Below are 17,512 nucleotides of genomic sequence, written 5' to 3'. Positions count from 1 at the left end.
GAGGTCATTCTTTCTTGTGGTAGGTGAATAGGTAAGTGGACATTTTCAGATCAGACATAATTTATTTGTTTTTACTGGGAAGGCTTGCCCCATGAACCTTCTAGATATTTTTGGACTCCAGATTGCATTGGCCCAACCAGCATGACCCAATGGTCAGGGACGATGGGAGTTGTGGTCCAGCAGTATATGAGGGTGACATGTTAGCCATCCCTGCTTAAGACTGTAGGAGAGGTTATACTGAAAACAGTAGATGGCTGGAATAGCAGTGTGCAGGCATTCAGCTGCTAGATGGCCAGTTCCACCCAGTGCATGCTTTCCCCTCAGAGGCAGTAGCCTCTGACTAACATCTATCCCCTCCTCACCAGGTGCACCTTATGTCAGCATTATTAATTTCTGCAAAATCTTAGATATGCAAAGAATTAAATATACAGTAAGGACACAGTACTACATGTCACTGCTGACCTGATTCCTACTACTAACCCAAACCCTTTTAAGACCTTGCTGTGATGTATTTTATTTCTAGGAGGCCTTAATGGTTTTTTTTTAAAAAAAACCTATTTAAAGAATTTTAATAGTTTTCTATAAGTGCTAGTTTAACTTGGCCTATTTAGTTTGGTTTGGATCCAGGGAGCTACTTAGATGTGCTAAGCCCTTAGACATCCTCAATGGGATTTTAAAACAAGTTTTCCTTTGAAAAGTAGTTCCCATGCCATAAACTGCTTTTGAGCTTTAGTTGTGATGTGTTTTGTGGCACTGGGGGTAGAGGTGGGCAGGCATATAAATTTAAGAAAGAGAAGCCCAAAGACTCAGGAGTGCATGGAATAAGGAATATGGTTCATTGAATCACAGTCACTTAGTATATAATTGAGACTATCACCTAATTAGGGACGTGGGTGGCACTGTGGGTTAAACCACAGAGCCTAGGACTTGCCAATCAGAAGGTCGGCGGTTCGAATCCCCGCAACGGGTTGAGCTCCCGTTGCTTGGTCCCTGCTCCTGCCAACCTAGCAATTTGAAAGCATGTCAAAGTGCAAGTAGATAAATAGGTCCCACTATGACGGGAAGGTAAACGGCGTTTCCGTGCGCTGCTCTGGTTCGCCAGAAGCAGCTTAGTCGTGCTGCCCACATGACCCAGAAGCTGTCTGCGGACAAACACCGGCTCCCTCGGCCAATAAAGCGGGATGAGTGCCGCAACCCCAGAGTTGGCCACGACTGGACCTAATGGTCAGGGGTCCCTTTACCTTTGTTGTTGTTTAGTCATTTAATCGTGTCCGACTCTTTGTGACCCCATGGACCAGAGCACGCCAGACCCTTCTATCTTCCACTGCCTCCCGCAGTTTGGTCAAACCTTTACCTTTACTATCACCTAATTAAATAAATCATAGTTGTTTTAATTGATTATTATTTTTATTAAATTTACATACCACCTTTAATCCAAATATGACAGGGTGATATACACAAGAATACATAGCATAATAACAAGCAAAACAATAATGCCCCATCTACATATGTATGTACATGAGAAAAAGCAATAGTTCTAAAGAGAAAAAAGTTTATTTTCTTTGTTGTCAGGTGATGCATGAATGGTCACTTCCCATTCTCTCAGATAGAGGAGAAAGTGTAGAAGATGGTGCTTGCCACCTGCAGTTTTCATAAGATAAGCACCATTAAAGAATCTCATTTAAAACATCTGCTGACCCAAATATTTTAATTGATTCATTTGGCCAATGGATTGACTAAATGTTGTAGCCAAACTAATAAGAATATGAATAGCAGCTTCTGCATGTACAAAACAAATTGCAAAAATGAACTCAGTAGTGGTTACAGTGCAACAAACAAATTTTGATTGATTAAAAAGTTACAAAATTAGTCCTGATAAATTTCTCAGCACATTTAATTGAAAAAGGTAAAAATCTTTCAGAATTACAGATTCTGTACTGAAAGTGAGAAAAGGTCTGTTGCCTAAGCCCACATTCATGGCAGATGTGATAATTTGATTCAGGCATTCTGTCATTGCATCTCAGCTCAGCTTTTTAACCACTGTACTGCTGTTAGTGTGTGTGTGTGTGTGTGTGTGTGTGTGTGTGTGTGTGTGTGTGTGTCTGTCTGTCTGTCTTACTTACTAGGGATTTCTGAAAAGATGTCAACAACATATTTAAATGGCTAGTAAGCCAAAAGACAAACCATAGTTTTACCACAAAGTTTGTGGCCTCTTAAGGGGGAAAATGCAATCCCTGTAGCTGAGAGGTAAAATAGGAAATAAGGACTGAAAGATTTAATGTTCTCTTCAAGAGGACCGCTAGTCTAACTAGTACAGTGGTACCTCGGGTTAAGTACTTAATTCGTTCCGGAGGTCCCTTCTTAACCTGAAACTGTTCTTAACCTGAAGCACCACTTTAGCTAATGGGGCCTCTTGCTGCCGCTGCACCGCCGCTGCGCGATTTCTGTTCTCATCCTGAAGCAAAGTTCTTAACCCGAGGTACTATTTCTGGGTTAGCGGAGTCTGTAACTTGAAGCGTATGTAACCTGAAGCGTATGTAACCCAAGGTACCACTGTATGCCCTTTGGAAAGGTGGCAGCAGCTTGGCATTGTGGTTTCATTGTACAAATGTGAATCTCTTTTACTTCCAATTAGTAATATCACTGCAGATCCAAATTGGGGAATCAACTTGACTCCTTTATGAGGCAAACTGCAAACTTCATTTAGATTTTGGGTTTGGCTCGTAATGGATTAAACAAATGTTAAAGAGTTCTGTTGGCAGCACCATTCTCTTTTCTTTCCCTAAAAATCTAGTGGCTAGTTGTAGGCACTCCCATCAGATCCTCACAACATCCTTGGTGCCGGGATTCATGGGGAGAAGTAGTTCCCATGGATTTTTAAAATATTCCAAGAACAGCTGCAGTAAAAATTCCTGATATCATATAGCATCTTTGGGAAGCAAGGTTTTGAAATTTGGGTGGCTGAAGTTTTTAGCCCAGAAGAAACCCCAAAGTGGCTTTGGGGTGAGAGATCAGCAGGGGTTGCTCATTCCCCTCCCTATAAGTCCAAATCCAACTGGAACTCTAGAGTGCCTTAAACAACTGGAACTCTAGAGTGCCTTAGAATCAGGTGGTAAACACAGCTTGCCCCTGCCATACGAGACATGTCTCCATGATGTCGTCAGCGCTGAAGGGTCTGAAGATGCAAATTTGCCACGCACCCATTGCAAGTGAAGAAGTACTGAGGAGTATTGACGCCACGTGCTAATAGACACAGTTTATGAAACAATACATTTCAATAAAACCATTCCAATAACCCATAAACCAGTGGTGTAGCGTGGGTTGTCAGCACCCGGGGCAAGGCAAGTAATTTGCGCCCCCTAACCCGTGGATTTGCGCCCCCTAACCCCCAGATGTTGCGCCCGGTGCGGCCGGCCCCCCCTGCACCCCCCACGCTACGCCACTGCCATAAACAAACCTAGTAGAAAAGTAACAAAAGCTTCAGCCGCAAGAACATTCCATCCAATAGGCCATCAACCAGCTTGCCATAATCTGTCAAATGCCTGGTATGTTGATTTTTAATGGAATTGGCTTGTGCCCAAGATTCTTCTCTCCTCCTTTTTAATATGATGAAAATAGTACTTGAATGAGTTTTAGTTGGCTACCATTTTTAGTCTTTTCAGCTGCTTAGCTCCTGCTAAAATTAGCTCCTGCTAATTTTAAATCAATTGTTTGTTTCTAATATCAGTAACAACTTTTTGATACATTTGCTTCTTGCGTTTTCAGCAAGAATATTTCCAAATACAATATGATCCTGCTATATTAAAAAGGGTTCAATAATAATAAAACAAATGTTCAAAGTTTGTGTGTAAACTAATTCCCATGAATCATTCACATTTCTGCGATGTTTAATAATGAATATAAGGTTGCATTTCTGAACATACTTACTTTGGAGTAACTCCCGTTCAGCTCAGCTAAACTGACTTCCAAGTAAACAGGTATTGATTGGGCCTGTTATTGTTGGCTGTTCGCTTCCATCTGTCTCGGGTGACAACGGAGTGTCCCTCTGGTGTGAGATAAAAAACATCTCCTATTGCTGAACCAGGTTTCATTCATTTCTCTATATTAAATTCCTCCTGAATGAACTGTAAGATGCCAGTGGTATTGTGAGACTTTGTGGTTGATTGTAACACTGAATCACAGTTGTCCATGCATTGGTAACCTCAAGGTTGGATTAATGCAGTGTGCTCTTTGTGGGGCTACCCTTGAGGCTGCATCTAATACTGAGTATGATGGACAGGCTGCCTATGGTAGCAGACAGTCATCAGCATATAACACATGATTTGCCGGCTTTGCATTGCCTGCCTGCTATTGGGCCATGTTACAGGTTTTGATACTAACATATAAGACCCTATACAGCTTGAGACCAAGTTACTTGAGAGACTGCCATACCCCTTACAGTGGTATGATCTTATGGCCATTTCTTACATTACCTCTGACTGATGCTTTCACCTTGGGAGGTTTTTAAGCAGAGGATGGTCATCTGTCATGTATGATTTAGTTGAGATTCCTGCATTGCTGGGGGTTGGACTAGAATTCGGTGTTTCCCAACCTTGTGCCTCTAGCTGTTTTTGAACTACAACTCCCATCATCCCTGACTAGCAAGACCAGTGGCAAGGGATGATGGGAATTGTAGTCCAAAAACAGCTGGAGGCACAAGGTTGGGAAACACTGGACTAGATGACCCTTGGGATCCCTTCAAACTCTACTATTCCATGATTCTGTATTCAAAGGTTGTAGCAATGTCTTCATGTTCAAAATTATATAGTCTAGGCTCATAGGGCTCAAAAATTCTGACGCCCCCTCCCCTTTCAAATTCAGGATTCTGTGCCATATTGCAAACTGCTTTGAAAACTCCTTAAAGTGACATGAATGGTTTGTCAATACTGTATGAATGGCTGCTATTCATGAACCTGCAGATCAAAGGCCCTTGGGTGTTCAGAACTAGTTACACAGTTCTTTGGATCCTGGCCATAATGTTGAACTCTAAAACACATATCTGGCAGGAAGTTCACATTGGCATTTGGTGCTCTACACAGAGTTGAGGCTTAGCTATGAATGGATGTTAAACTGAAGGCAGTAGTATGAAAGATTACTACTCCACAATATATGAAAGTTTGTTTTTGATGTTTGTGTCTTTGCTTTGTTGATATCGCTGCAGACTGTCTGAAATAGCTGTTTGCTGCTGTGTATGATGTAGCTTAATGGCATATTACTCAAGTACCAAAGCGAAATTGATTCTGGCATCCTATTTTACTGCATTAAGATACATCAAGCAAAATTTAGTGTGATTCAATTAGAAGACTATGCCTAGGCAAATTTGTCATTTTTACTATTAGGCAGTTTTGAGGATTCCATGAAAATAACAGAAGCATACTTATCTTTCTAAACTGTATTCTGATTTCAATTCCTCTATTGTGACTTGACATCCTTCACACTACCTTACAGACTGGCCACAGTGAAGCTCTTTGCAGGAGTCGTGCTATGTACATCCTGAACAAATGGGCAGTGTTTTCTGTCAAGATTGTGCATATCAGCTGACTGCACCATATGCTGTCCTGCCTGACAGTGCAAATGGATGATTTTGTGAACACTGTTAATCTTTTCCTTCCTATTAAAAAGTAGAGGGGAGAGGTTGTATGTGTGTGATTTTACAATTGTCTGACTAGTAACAGCATGTAAAAAAATGCACTGAAGTTGTTTATAGGAAGTTGGCTCAGTGTAAAATGAATGCTTGATATTTTAATAGCATGACATTTATTCAAGCTTGATATAACCGCTCCAAATTCTTCAGGGATTCACAAGCTCTTTTTTGTAGGATAAATGTCATGTACAGTACTCTGGGAAATCATGTTGTTTCTTAGACACACATTACCTTAATTCTTGGGTACGAGAGGAAATGGTTTTTACTCTGGTTGGAGTTTGAGGCACCCAAACAACTGCAAATACAGCTCTTTCAAATGCTTTTTTTTTTAAAGAGCAGCTAATGAGGAGAATGTGTTTACTTGGATAATAATAAAATTATTATTATTATCAGATGTCAAGGAAATAAACAACTATTTTAACTTTTGGAAGACATGTGAAGGCAGCCCTGTATAGGGAAGTTAATAATTTATGTCTACTTGTGTTTTTAATACTTTGTTGGGAGCCGCTCAGAGTGGCTGGGACAACAAGATAGGCAGATTATTATTATTATTATTATTATTATTATTATTATTATTATTATCATCATCATCATCATCAGTAGAAGTAGAAGTAGGAGTAGTATGGATGTATGCTACAATGCATTTTGTTTTCAAGACCTGCTTTTAAGAATTATTCAGAAATAAAATCATTGTTAATAAGTGACAGTTGTATGAATGCCAGCTAATTATTTAGCTTCTTTTAAAGTGTCTAGTTTTCTAATCATTAGGAAGAATATTCATATTTAGCTGTGAAGTGTTTATGTGTGTTTAGTCTGGATTGTCACGCCTTGCTCCCATCTATAAGCTCTTGCTGCAATGTCTCAGTGTTTTAAAGGGGGAGATGTCAGAGAATTAGCTAAGTCCTTCTATTCTTGAAAATGTTGTCATTATTATTTTGAAGAAGTCTGTGTGCTTGTATGTGCATGTACTACCAAACTTGGATGCTACAGGCACTGCCTCCTTAAAGCAGAGCCATCAATTACGCTTTGAAAACACAATGCAGTACGTGCTGATGTGTTCATTCAAAGAAAAGAATAAACCTCTGTTTGTGAAGGCTTGCATATTTCAATGGGCCTTTCAGAAGCACAGCATATTAAAATGCATAGCACCTAGAATCAATACATATTAATGATCAGAGTGCAACATGCTCATGCTCTGGATTGCTGTACAGTTTTGTCCTGTACATTGAAAGTTTAAGAAAACAGCTTATTCTGTTATTTTTAGAATTTCATAGATCAGGCTTAATATTATCTTCTAGAAGACGTGCCTGGTCTGCATCTTTGCAAATCTGGGAATCTCAAGATCTTTAGGCTTTCTTGACTGTTGCAGGATGACTCTTGTGGCACTAGAAACTACGAGGTGCTGGATATGTACAGATTGTGATAACTTATATCAGCAATTACTGGAAGTGATAATTGGTATGTAGCAGTAGCAACTTTTGACATACTAGAACTTGCACTGTGAATCTGAACTGATTATTTTAACAGGATCATTGGGTGTGCTTGTGCTAGTGCATATGTGCTAGTGGCATAGGCTTTCTGTGAAAATAACAAAAATTTCCCTTCTTTGCCTGGTGATTAATTATAATGTGTGTTTTGATTATTTATGCGTAACTTTCAAGTAGTTTGTTTTGCTTATTTCCAGCTTATTTTAATTGAAGTCTCACTTAAATGACAGCAGTCAGACACTTGATAGATTTTTTTAAAAAAGATTTGTTTTATTGACAAATGTATATGTAGTTAGATTTATATACAATCTTGTGAAAAATGTATTTTATGAAGAAAGTGAACACTGCAATAGTACATTTTTTGTTCAGTTTAACATTTCTTCTTTTTTTCCAGCTGTGTTGTAAATGTAACAATCTTATCTTTGCTTTTCATTCAATTATCTCATTAATAATGTGAATTAGATTGTATGTATTCTTTAATTAATTTGTTTTTCTTCACATGAATTTTTTCCCCCTCTTCAAAAGTGCAGCAAACTATTTTTAATCATTTTTCTCCTATCTCTCCTGGAATGGCATTGGAATGTCTGTGCCACAGAGGTGTTGTGTTGGTGTGTCTAGTAAGGGCACAGGGGCACCATACCACACCTAATTATCCCAGGTTGGGCCAATTAATTGACACTTTTTAAGGTTTAGTAATTCGCTGTGTATTGCCTTGTAGATGAGCCAGCTAGTCCCAGTACTGACCATGATATCGCCCACATTCCGGCTTCTGCTGTTATTTCAGCATCTGCCTCACGCGCTCCCACCATTGCTACAGTTCCTCCTAGCCCTACCTCTCTTGTCCCTTTTCGGCGCCAACTATCCCATGACCATGGTAAGTCACAGCTGTCAAGGCTTCTTTAGCTAATCCATTGATGAAATGTGGTGGTTGTATTTATTTGTTTTTTAAATAAATGGGTACGCATTTGTTTCGACTGCAGAATCAATCAGGACTAGTGTTCTGGATGGTCAGTTCCCTGCAAAAAGTGAAAGGTCCAAATCTTATGATGAAGGACTGGATGACTATCGAGAAGGAAAAATGTAAGTACTGAATGAAAATATCTAAGTGCGTCTGTGAATATATGCTATATCCAAGTGTGCATTCAGATATGTTGACACTAATATCTACTCTCCATCTATAGGTCCATAAAGCATGTATCTAGCTTAAAGGGAATTAAGGTCAGTAACTCTTTATTCAAGATAATTGTTATCAGCTGTGAACATTGTTATCAGCTGTGAAAATAAGAGTACCCAGTGATGGTGGTGCATGTTTAAACATTATGGTGAACAAAAGTATGTGAGCATATAGGCTTTATTAATGGAATTGCTTTACTACATTGAATTTTTGGATACTGATACCTTGCAGAGACCTTCTATTGGGGGCAGAGCCAATGCATCACATGCATAAAGTATCCAGGTTTCATCACTGTTATTGCAAGTTATAAGGATCAGGTGGTAGTTGATGGAAAACTCTTTTGTCTTCCTGTAATTCTGGAGTGCTGTAGACAATACTGTACCAGATGAATAAATATTCTGACCTAAGTTTAAAGCAATTTCCCATGTTCCTATATATCTGGATGATATGTTGTGCAATGACACAGTATCCAAATCATGTGCGCAGCCAGCTTAAGCACTGCAGCCACCTATATGTATGATACAAGTGAGCTAGGATTGGTCTAGGGTAGCGCATGGGTAGGCAAACTAAGGCCTGTGGGCCAGATCAGGCCCAATTGCCTTCTGGATCCGGCCCGCGAACAGTCGATCCAGGAATCGTCACGTGGATCACCAGCGAGCAGGTTCTTTCCCTCTCCTTCACACGGTGGTGGTGCTGCCACCTTCTCCCTCCCTCCTCCTGGCTTCTCCCCGCCCTGCCTAGAGGAGGAAGGGGGTTGGGCTTTGTTGGTGCCAGCAGTAGCAGCGCTCGAGCGGCTGCCATTTTAAGCAGCCTCTCTCCGGAGCCCTTTCGTGCGCCACTCATCACCCCGCCGTCGCCGCCAGCCCCTGCCGCTCGCAAGACGCAGGTAAGCAGCAACCGGGGCTCGTGGTGCTCTTGCATCACACCCCCCAAAAAAATATAGTCCGGCCCCCCCCACAAGGTCTGAGGGACAGTGGACTGGCCACCTGCTGAATAAGTTTGCTGACCCCTGTTCTAGGGACACAGTGGGGCTTTTCAGTGACTGGTTATGCTTTGCCCCCATCTGTCCCTCTTGAAGATAGGCAAAATGGGGGCATGCAGAGACTAGCAGCAACAAGCTGCTGAATAATTGTACTGTGCAGCTGATGTTAGCTACCTGTCCCTGCTTTCTCCTTGTATCCACCTTCATGCCCCCCAAAATAAAGAAGAGGTATTGTATATTAGTGAGCACGGAGGTGGTTGATCATACCATGTTTCTTTAATTACAAAGTTGATTCAGTATGGTGTTTTCTTTAGGCCCCAGGCAGCCAAACATCTTCAGAAAACTCAGGGTCCAGAAAAGCTTCATCTTCAGAGGTCATCGGTGATGTCTCCAAGGAAGGATGCCTTCATTTTCGACAGCTAGGCACAGAGAAGGGAAAGGTACTGCTTCCTCCTAACATACAGCTAATAGTAAATACAAATTGTGTAGCTCATTATTTAGATGCCTTCTTGTCCGTATGGTTTTTTTTTACTAGAAACTACTCATGTGTTTGCAGGTTTTTCATTGCAAGCTGAGAGGGCTAGATACTTGTTTGCTTTTCTTTCAACAGCTCTTGAAACATTCCCAGCAGCTATCAGGATGTATTTGAGACTGTATTTCCAAATATGATTGAAGCATGCAGACTTGATACACTTGCAGCAGTGTTCTGTTTCTCTGGCAATTAGAGTGAACCTAGGGAACATTAATGAAATTAGGGGAATCCTTTTGCATGTCAGGTTCTCTATGCTCCATAGTAAGAACAAATTGCTGATTCTCCAGGCTGCCAGCAGTCCTGAATTAGCCAGAAAGAGTTTAAGCCCAGAAATGAAATGTATGGAAGTGGTGTCAGTAAAAGTACTGCTTGTATATTTTGCACTCCTTCATACGTCTGCAAGGAAACTGCCATGTTTGGCTGGGGAAGTATTTAAGCAGCAGCCAATCAGTCCATCTGTCAGAAAATAGTGTTGTTGCATAAATGTCTACTTATTTATTTTTGCACATTTTACAGTATTCTGTACGACAGGGGTACTCAAACTTTGGTCTGTGGACCACCAGTGGCCTGTGAGTTTCATTCAGGTGGTCCACCACATGTCAACTTTAAATATCCATATTGATTTTTATACATATTTTAATGGTTTTTAAATTCTTATACTATATTTTATTGTATTACCTTAAAGTTCTATGACATTTGAATTGCAGCCCAATAAAATACAGTATAAGAAATAAAAGAACCATTAAAAATACGATTAAAATCATACAGCACCTCGCACAGCCCATTACAATTTCTAAAGGGGCAGAAAAATCATTAAGTGGTTTGCCAAGACCCTCAGCAATTTTCAAGTGGTCGGGGGGTAGGAAGTTTGGGAATCACTGCTGTATAACATCAGTCATTTGTTTCAGAATAGCTTTTCAAAAGTTAATGCCTAGGAGGCTAGTCAGAGGTTGCTGCTTCTTCTCTTCTCTCTCCTACTGTTGAATTTGGATCTAAAGTTCTTCAGACTAAAGACTCGTCGTTGTTTTCTGTAAAGCATCTTGTCTGTCCATTTTACTGTATTCAATAATAATGCTGGTTCATATTTTCCAGAGAGTTAGTGGGAGCATCCGGCCGTGGAAGCAGATGCATGTGGTCCTGAAAGGTTGCTCTTTATTCTTGTACAAGGATAAAAAAGATCAAACTCTGTCCTCTGAGGAGGTGCAGCCCATCAGCATCAATGCTTGTTTGATAGACATTTCGTACAGCGATACAAAAAGGAAGCATGTATTTCGACTCACCACGTCAGATTGCGAATACCTATTTCAAGCTGAAGACAGAGATGACATGTTAGCATGGATTAAGGCTATACAAGAAAATGGCAACTTAAATGATGAGGTGGTGTGCTTGTTAAGTCTTTATTTCTCCCCTCTGATGTCTGTTATATACTTAGTCAAAGGGCACACAACTAGTCCCAATGAGTATGGTGACATTCTAGTGAACTGAAAGAAGCTGGTGTTTGCTGAAGTATAATTAAAGTTTGACGGCATGCATAGGTTTCTTCATCTTAATGCTATGCACTTTCTCTTTCAATGATGGGCAGTAGCCCAACTGTTTTGCATGTAGCTGAATTGAATATATTATTATTTATTTCTTTTTAGATTTGTATACCGCCTTTCATCTGAATATCCCAGGGTGGTTGACAAATACAACTGCATTATGAAAAGCAGCTTAACTAGTTTTATTAGTGGTTAGTAGGTAGACTAACAATGATTATTATTTTAATAATCATTGTTAGTCTACTATTATTTTAATCCCCTATGGAGAACAGTCCTGTTATTTAAATAATTATGTGTTAACACACTGTAAACTCAGTATAAAAATACCAAGGGGAAAAAATTGAATCAGTCAGTAAGAGAAATAGGGATGGAGATCTGTGTCCATCTGGATGTTTGTTGGGCTACATCATTGGCATTGCTGTCTGTTGACAATGCTTTCTGGAGCTGATGGAGTCCATTGACATATGGAACACCACATGTTCCTTGTCCTTGACTTACAGATAAGCACCAGGGTCAGAGGCTTAATTAGAATATTTTGAAAGAGCAAGTAGAGAAAACTATTGAACTTTCTTTTTTAACTACTACTGAAAATTTGCATGTTATTCAAGTAAGATAACTGTCTTAAGGAAAAAGTTCTGTGCACATTTATCAGGAAGTAAACACAATGAGACTTACTTTTGAGTGAAAGTGCATAGAGTTGTGCTGTGTGGTTCCTAACTCGGCTGAGAAGCTCTGGGTAACTTTGGGCCAGTCAACACCTCTCAGCCTACCTTGCCTCACAAAGTTGTTGTGAGGATAATATGGAGAGTGTATGATGTATTCCTCCACCTTGAAATCCTTTGAGGGAAGGTGGGATATAAATAAATAAGCTGTAGTAAACTGTTTTGTTTGCCCTCTTTAACAACAACATCATTTGCCAAGGGCAGTGGTTAAAATTATTTAACTTCTTTAGGCTGGTTAAAAAGTAGGCTCAGTTACTTTTACTGAAGCTTAGCTAATTGTTAATTAAAACTGCTTTTTCGGTTGTACTTAAACTGCTTTTACAGTGCAAGTCTATGAATATCTACTCAGAAGTAAGTCCCACTGAATTCAGTGATACTTACTCCAAGATATGTATGTATAGATTGCAGTTTTTTATGAATTTTTGCTAATTAGTGCTTTTCCTTCCTGTTCTTATTAATCATTTTCGGTGTATGTAACTTTTAATGGTGAATGATTAAATCATAGATGGTCTGAATTTCCATTTAATGATGTAATGTTCCATATGAAGTACTCTGTTGCTATGAAACCCAAATTTAATTGGCTATCGCCCACACCTTCTGCACATCTGAAAATCCCATCCAATACTGAGATTTAAATATTTTAAAATTGTAGCAGGGATCAGGGTGCAGAGTCCTAACATAACTTCTCTCGGACTTTGTACATTTACCTGTAAGTAATTCCCATTAAACTTAACCAGGCTTTACTTCTGAGTAGACTTGTATAGGATTGCACTGTTGTGCACCCATTACTCATGGACATTGAGGCTACTTCTGACACTCAGTTGTTAATAGCAGCCAGGAAGAATGTCTGGTAAAAGTAGACCTCATTGAATGTGAATCTGCAGATAATGTGTTTGATGTGGAGTAGATTTATAAGAATAGTGCGCTTAAGATACACACACACACACACACACACACACACACACACACACACGTGTGGGCAGATGTAAATATGAATAGTTGGAGATCTTTTACACAGGTATTAGTCATAGTTCCGAGCTGCTCTGTTTCTTGGAATACTATGATTGTTCCCGGAGAGGATTTGTCATAAGAGCATGACAAGAAGGTGTTGCTGTTTTCCACAGCTGTTGCAATGCCTGTGTAGATTGGTAGGCAGATAAGTGTGCAGTTAGTTGTGATTTTTAAGAACCATTAGTCACATGAAGTTAATTGAAGATAAATGCAGTTCAGGATAAGGGTATACTGTTTACAAATTTTTGTCCTCAGTTCTTTGGCTTGTAAAATTATTTCTACCTTCTTTCAGATGTTTTCAACTATGTCTGCAATTCAGCGTGTAATAGCAATGCATGCTCAAGGCAGGGGTAGCCAAGCTGGTGCCCTCCATGTTGTGGACTGCAATTCCCATTGGCAATGCTAGCTGGGGTGATAGGCATTATGGTTCACAGCATCTGGTGGGCACCCTGGTTTGAGACGCACAGCATCTTATACACTGAATTCTGCCCTTCCTGTGTCTCCCCTGCTCGCTTTTCTTTTTCCTTTTTTAAAGTGTTACACATATCAACTATATATGCATGACCAAATCCTGGCTAAAGCCAGAATTCAGAAGTCAGGTTTAAACCATGGTTATCTATCATAGTTTCTTTGGAAGCCAATAACTGTAGTTTCTGAGTCTGGATGTAGCTGAGCTTCCTGGTGTGTTTCCTTGCTTGCAAGAAGTGTGTGGATACATGAAGCTTGCACATATCTGAGCTTATAGTTATACGTACTACTTTGTCTTTCTTATGGTTTACTGTCTCCTGAATATGGCTAGATAATCTCAGTTATTTAAAGCATGGTCTGAACAATATTTCTCAATTCATTTTACAGAATGCAGGGGTCACAAGCGGGGACCTAATTAGGGGGAGAATTAAAGAATACAACACAATGATGAGGTAAGCAGCCATGTTGCAGTCTAGTAGCTCATTTGATCTGAAACATTGGCCCTTTGCTTATGAATAATATAATTTTATTTTTTCAGTGCTTCGAGCGGCAAAACAGAGCCATCTCCCAAAACACCTCGTCAGACCCTGAGTATAAGGCAGACACTTCTTGGTTCTAAAACTGAGCAAAGAACTCAGAGTCCTCATTCTCCCAAGGAAGAATCGGAAAGGAAATGCCTTGCTAAAGGTTAGTGTATATCAATACCATTACTAGTTTCAGCTCTTCCAGATTTACACCAGAAGAAAGGATGGTAGCACATAGGAAATGACTTTTAGTCATTGGGCGCTTGTAGGAGTTTCATGGACTCTTAAAACATGAGTATCCAAAGCACTCCCTCCATATAGCCAATAATAAGGAAGCCCCTCCTGTGATGCAAACTTTTCTTGCTCACCAGTAATAGGGAATCTTGGTTAGGTAAACAACCTGAGGGGCTGGATAGCACAGTACAAAAAAACCATGCATGTTTATTTTCAGGAATCTTTGAGTTTCACAAATGGTTTAGAATTACTGGTTTCAGTCTTCTTAAAAATATACTTTATTGTGTACCCCTTCACCCTCAATAGTGTGTTATATTTTATTTTTCTCAGTTACTTTCTTTGTTGGGGGATTTGGGTTTTGCTATAGAATAATGAAGAAGCTTTAGCACTCTTGTTGTTGAAAAAAAAAGCTTTGTTATTCATCGCAGTCAAGTATTGTTGCAGACCTTGTTAAGAGAAGACTTTGCTGCCATTATGATTTTTAAAATTAACCGCTCCCTTTCCTCATTTACATAAAATGTAATATGTCAGTGCTCAAGTGCAGAGTATGTATGTGAGTTCTGGCAGTGAAAGTATTGAATAAATTTTACAATAATAAGATCAATTACCCTTAATTACTATTGAAGGTTTTCTGCATTGCTTCAAATCAGCAGGTAAAGTTTTTAAAATTGGTGAGCATATGTAACCAGCATGGATCAAAGCTGTTTTTCTACATTTGCCTCATGCAACTTTAGATAGTAACCATTAAAATGTATTCAACAAAACTAGACCATTCCAAAGTGTAGGCATGCTTTTACACAAGGACCATGACATCACCAAAGATGGCCAGAAGTATTCATTTGCTTTAGTCCAAGGTCATTTTCCCCCTAATCTTTTTCACAAAGATTTTCTCAAGTAATTGTGTTTGATGGTATAATGTATTTAACTGGTTGGTGAAGTAATGGAAGCTTTTTCTGAATATTTTTTAGGGAGGGCTACTTACAAATGAATTTCTTGATGTGTTGGAAACTTGCTTCTTGTTATTAATTGGGAAATGTTGGGAGGTGGTTTGGAAGCCAGAAGTGGCTTGTCAATAAGAAAATACAAGTAACACATTAATGATAATGTTTATGGTGGTTGCTGGATCGGTGTAGGTTTCCTGTGTATATGGTCTTACTGCTTATTCTGATAGTTTTACCAAGAAAGAACTTATTTGGAGTCATCTTCAATTAGATCATGGAATGTTTTTTTTAAATTAAAAAAAACTGTTTTCTGTGTTGCTTTTGTTTCTTTACGAAAAAGGTGAGACGAGCCCACCAAAAGGTACATGGCGAAACATTCCCAGCATCATGAGAAAAACCTTTGAGAAGAAGCCATCTGCTGCTGGGACTTTTGGGGTCAGGCTAGATGACTGTCCCCCTGCTCAGAGCAACAAGGTCTGAGTTAAAAACCACGCATTTACATTTTGCTTTGAAAATGTGTCTTCACAAAACATTATGGGGAAGAAGTAGTAAATCTCAATCTCTCTCTCTCTCTCTCTCTCTCTCTCTCTCTCTCTCTCTCTCTCTCTCTGATTTTTCAGTATATTCCACTAATAGTTGATATATGCTGCAAACTTGTTGAAGAAAGAGGCCTTGAGTATACCGGTATTTATAGGGTTCCTGGGAATAATGCTGCCATCTCAAGCATGCAAGAGGAGCTCAACAAAGGGATGACTGACATCGACGTTCAAGATGATGTGAGTGATGCCATATGTATTTCTGCCTCTATAAAGTTTTCTGTTAACTATAGGCTAACAAGAATGCTCTTGTTTCTCAATTCTTAGAAATGGAGAGACTTGAATGTCATAAGTAGTTTACTGAAATCCTTCTTCAGAAAACTTCCAGAACCCCTCTTCACTAATGGTGAGTTTTCTCTTCCAATCAAAATGGCCTTTTTAAAATAAAAGCCGTGTTGTAAATTCCTTATGGTAGATTAAACCAAATAACTGTTGTGATAATTTCTAAAGAGTGTCTAGTTTACTCCCAGTCCTTCTGCCTGTTACACTACTGAATATATAGTCTTGTTGCTTGATGAACTATTTTTCTTCCTTCCTTTTCCACTTATCCCAAGGCATGAATTCAGTCATTAAACATTGCTCTCATTCATTTCAGTGTTCCTTAACCCCAACCACCTTCATTTACCAGTTTCTAGAAGGGATTTAAGACAGGGAATGGGACCAATAACTCAGCTTTGGATACAGAAGGTCCCGGGGTCAATCCTGACACCTGCAGCAAAAAGGAGCAGGTAGAAGGCGATGGGAAAGTCTTTCCTCTGCCTGAGAATCCTGAAGAGCTGCTGCCAGACAGAGTAGACAGTGCTGAGTTAGATGGAACTGTGGTATAAGGTAGCTGTCTTTGGACTGGCTGCACAAATTGTGGCCCAACTCCACCAGTCGTATATTGTAGGGTGTCAGGTGTTTGGCTTTATAAGCAGGAGCTTTCGTGAAGCCCCTGTGAGCTGCCATTCATGGTTGTTGAGTTGTATTTGGGTGGGCTGGTCACAAGGAGTCATGCAGGCCTACTTGTAGGCAGGTCACAAGTTGTTGCTCACAAATAACGTGCTCAGAACTTGTTGCTGTTTCTGCAGTTGTTGCCTTTTAGAAGCCTCCTGTGCCTTTTGAGAGCAGCTTGAGATAGAAATTGAGCCAAGGCTTCACCACCTGCAGTTTGTGTGTGCCAGGTTCCACGAAAAAGGTGGTTAAAGTAGCTGTTAAAGGTGGAGTTATAGAGCTCTTGGACGTTATGGTTTATATTAGATAATTAGATCCATTTCAGTCCAGTTTCAGTCCTGGTTTTGGGACAGAGACGGCTCTGGTTGTCCTAACAGATGATCTCCGTAGACAACTGGATCGAGGCGGGTCAGGACTGCTGATCCTTTTAGATTTGTCAGCAGCCTTTGACATGGTCGATCATGATCTTCTGGACCACCACCTCGCAGACGTGGGGATACAGGGCATAGCCCGTAACTGGTTGTGCTCTTTTAACTCTGGTCGGGGACAGAGGGTGGCACTAGGGAGGGAAATGTCGTCGCGCCACTTCTTGGTGTGTGGAGTGCCGCAGGGCGCAATTCTCTCCCCGATGCTTTTTAACATCTTTATGCGCCCCCTTGCCCAGATTATCCGGAGCTTTGGGCTGGG

The 17,512-nt window shown here is 40.0% G+C and overlaps 1 protein-coding gene across 6 annotated transcripts in view; it reads left to right on the top strand.

Moving 5' to 3' along the window:
• The window catches only part of ARHGAP21 (Rho GTPase activating protein 21), a 106,334-nt gene that overhangs the window by 78,935 nt on the left and 9,887 nt on the right, over positions 1 to 17,512 (top strand). For all 6 annotated transcript variants that reach the window (XM_081931412.1, XM_081931411.1, XM_081931413.1 and 3 more), the window contains 10 exons: positions 7,889 to 8,044; positions 8,151 to 8,250; positions 8,352 to 8,388; positions 9,641 to 9,766; positions 10,951 to 11,235; positions 13,985 to 14,049; positions 14,136 to 14,284; positions 15,637 to 15,770; positions 15,917 to 16,072; positions 16,160 to 16,238. In XM_081931412.1, coding sequence (XP_081787538.1) covers positions 7,889 to 8,044; positions 8,151 to 8,250; positions 8,352 to 8,388; positions 9,641 to 9,766; positions 10,951 to 11,235; positions 13,985 to 14,049; positions 14,136 to 14,284; positions 15,637 to 15,770; positions 15,917 to 16,072; positions 16,160 to 16,238 — 1,287 coding nt within the window. The remainder of the gene's footprint in view (positions 1 to 7,888; positions 8,045 to 8,150; positions 8,251 to 8,351; positions 8,389 to 9,640; positions 9,767 to 10,950; positions 11,236 to 13,984; positions 14,050 to 14,135; positions 14,285 to 15,636; positions 15,771 to 15,916; positions 16,073 to 16,159; positions 16,239 to 17,512) is intronic.

This window comes from Podarcis melisellensis (assembly GCF_964234715.1).
Source record: "Podarcis melisellensis genome assembly, chromosome: 12".
In the NCBI taxonomy this organism is placed as follows: domain Eukaryota; kingdom Metazoa; phylum Chordata; class Lepidosauria; order Squamata; family Lacertidae; genus Podarcis; species Podarcis melisellensis.
The sequence above is the reverse complement of the archived record's forward strand: the minus strand, read 5'-3'. Positions and strand labels throughout refer to the sequence as shown.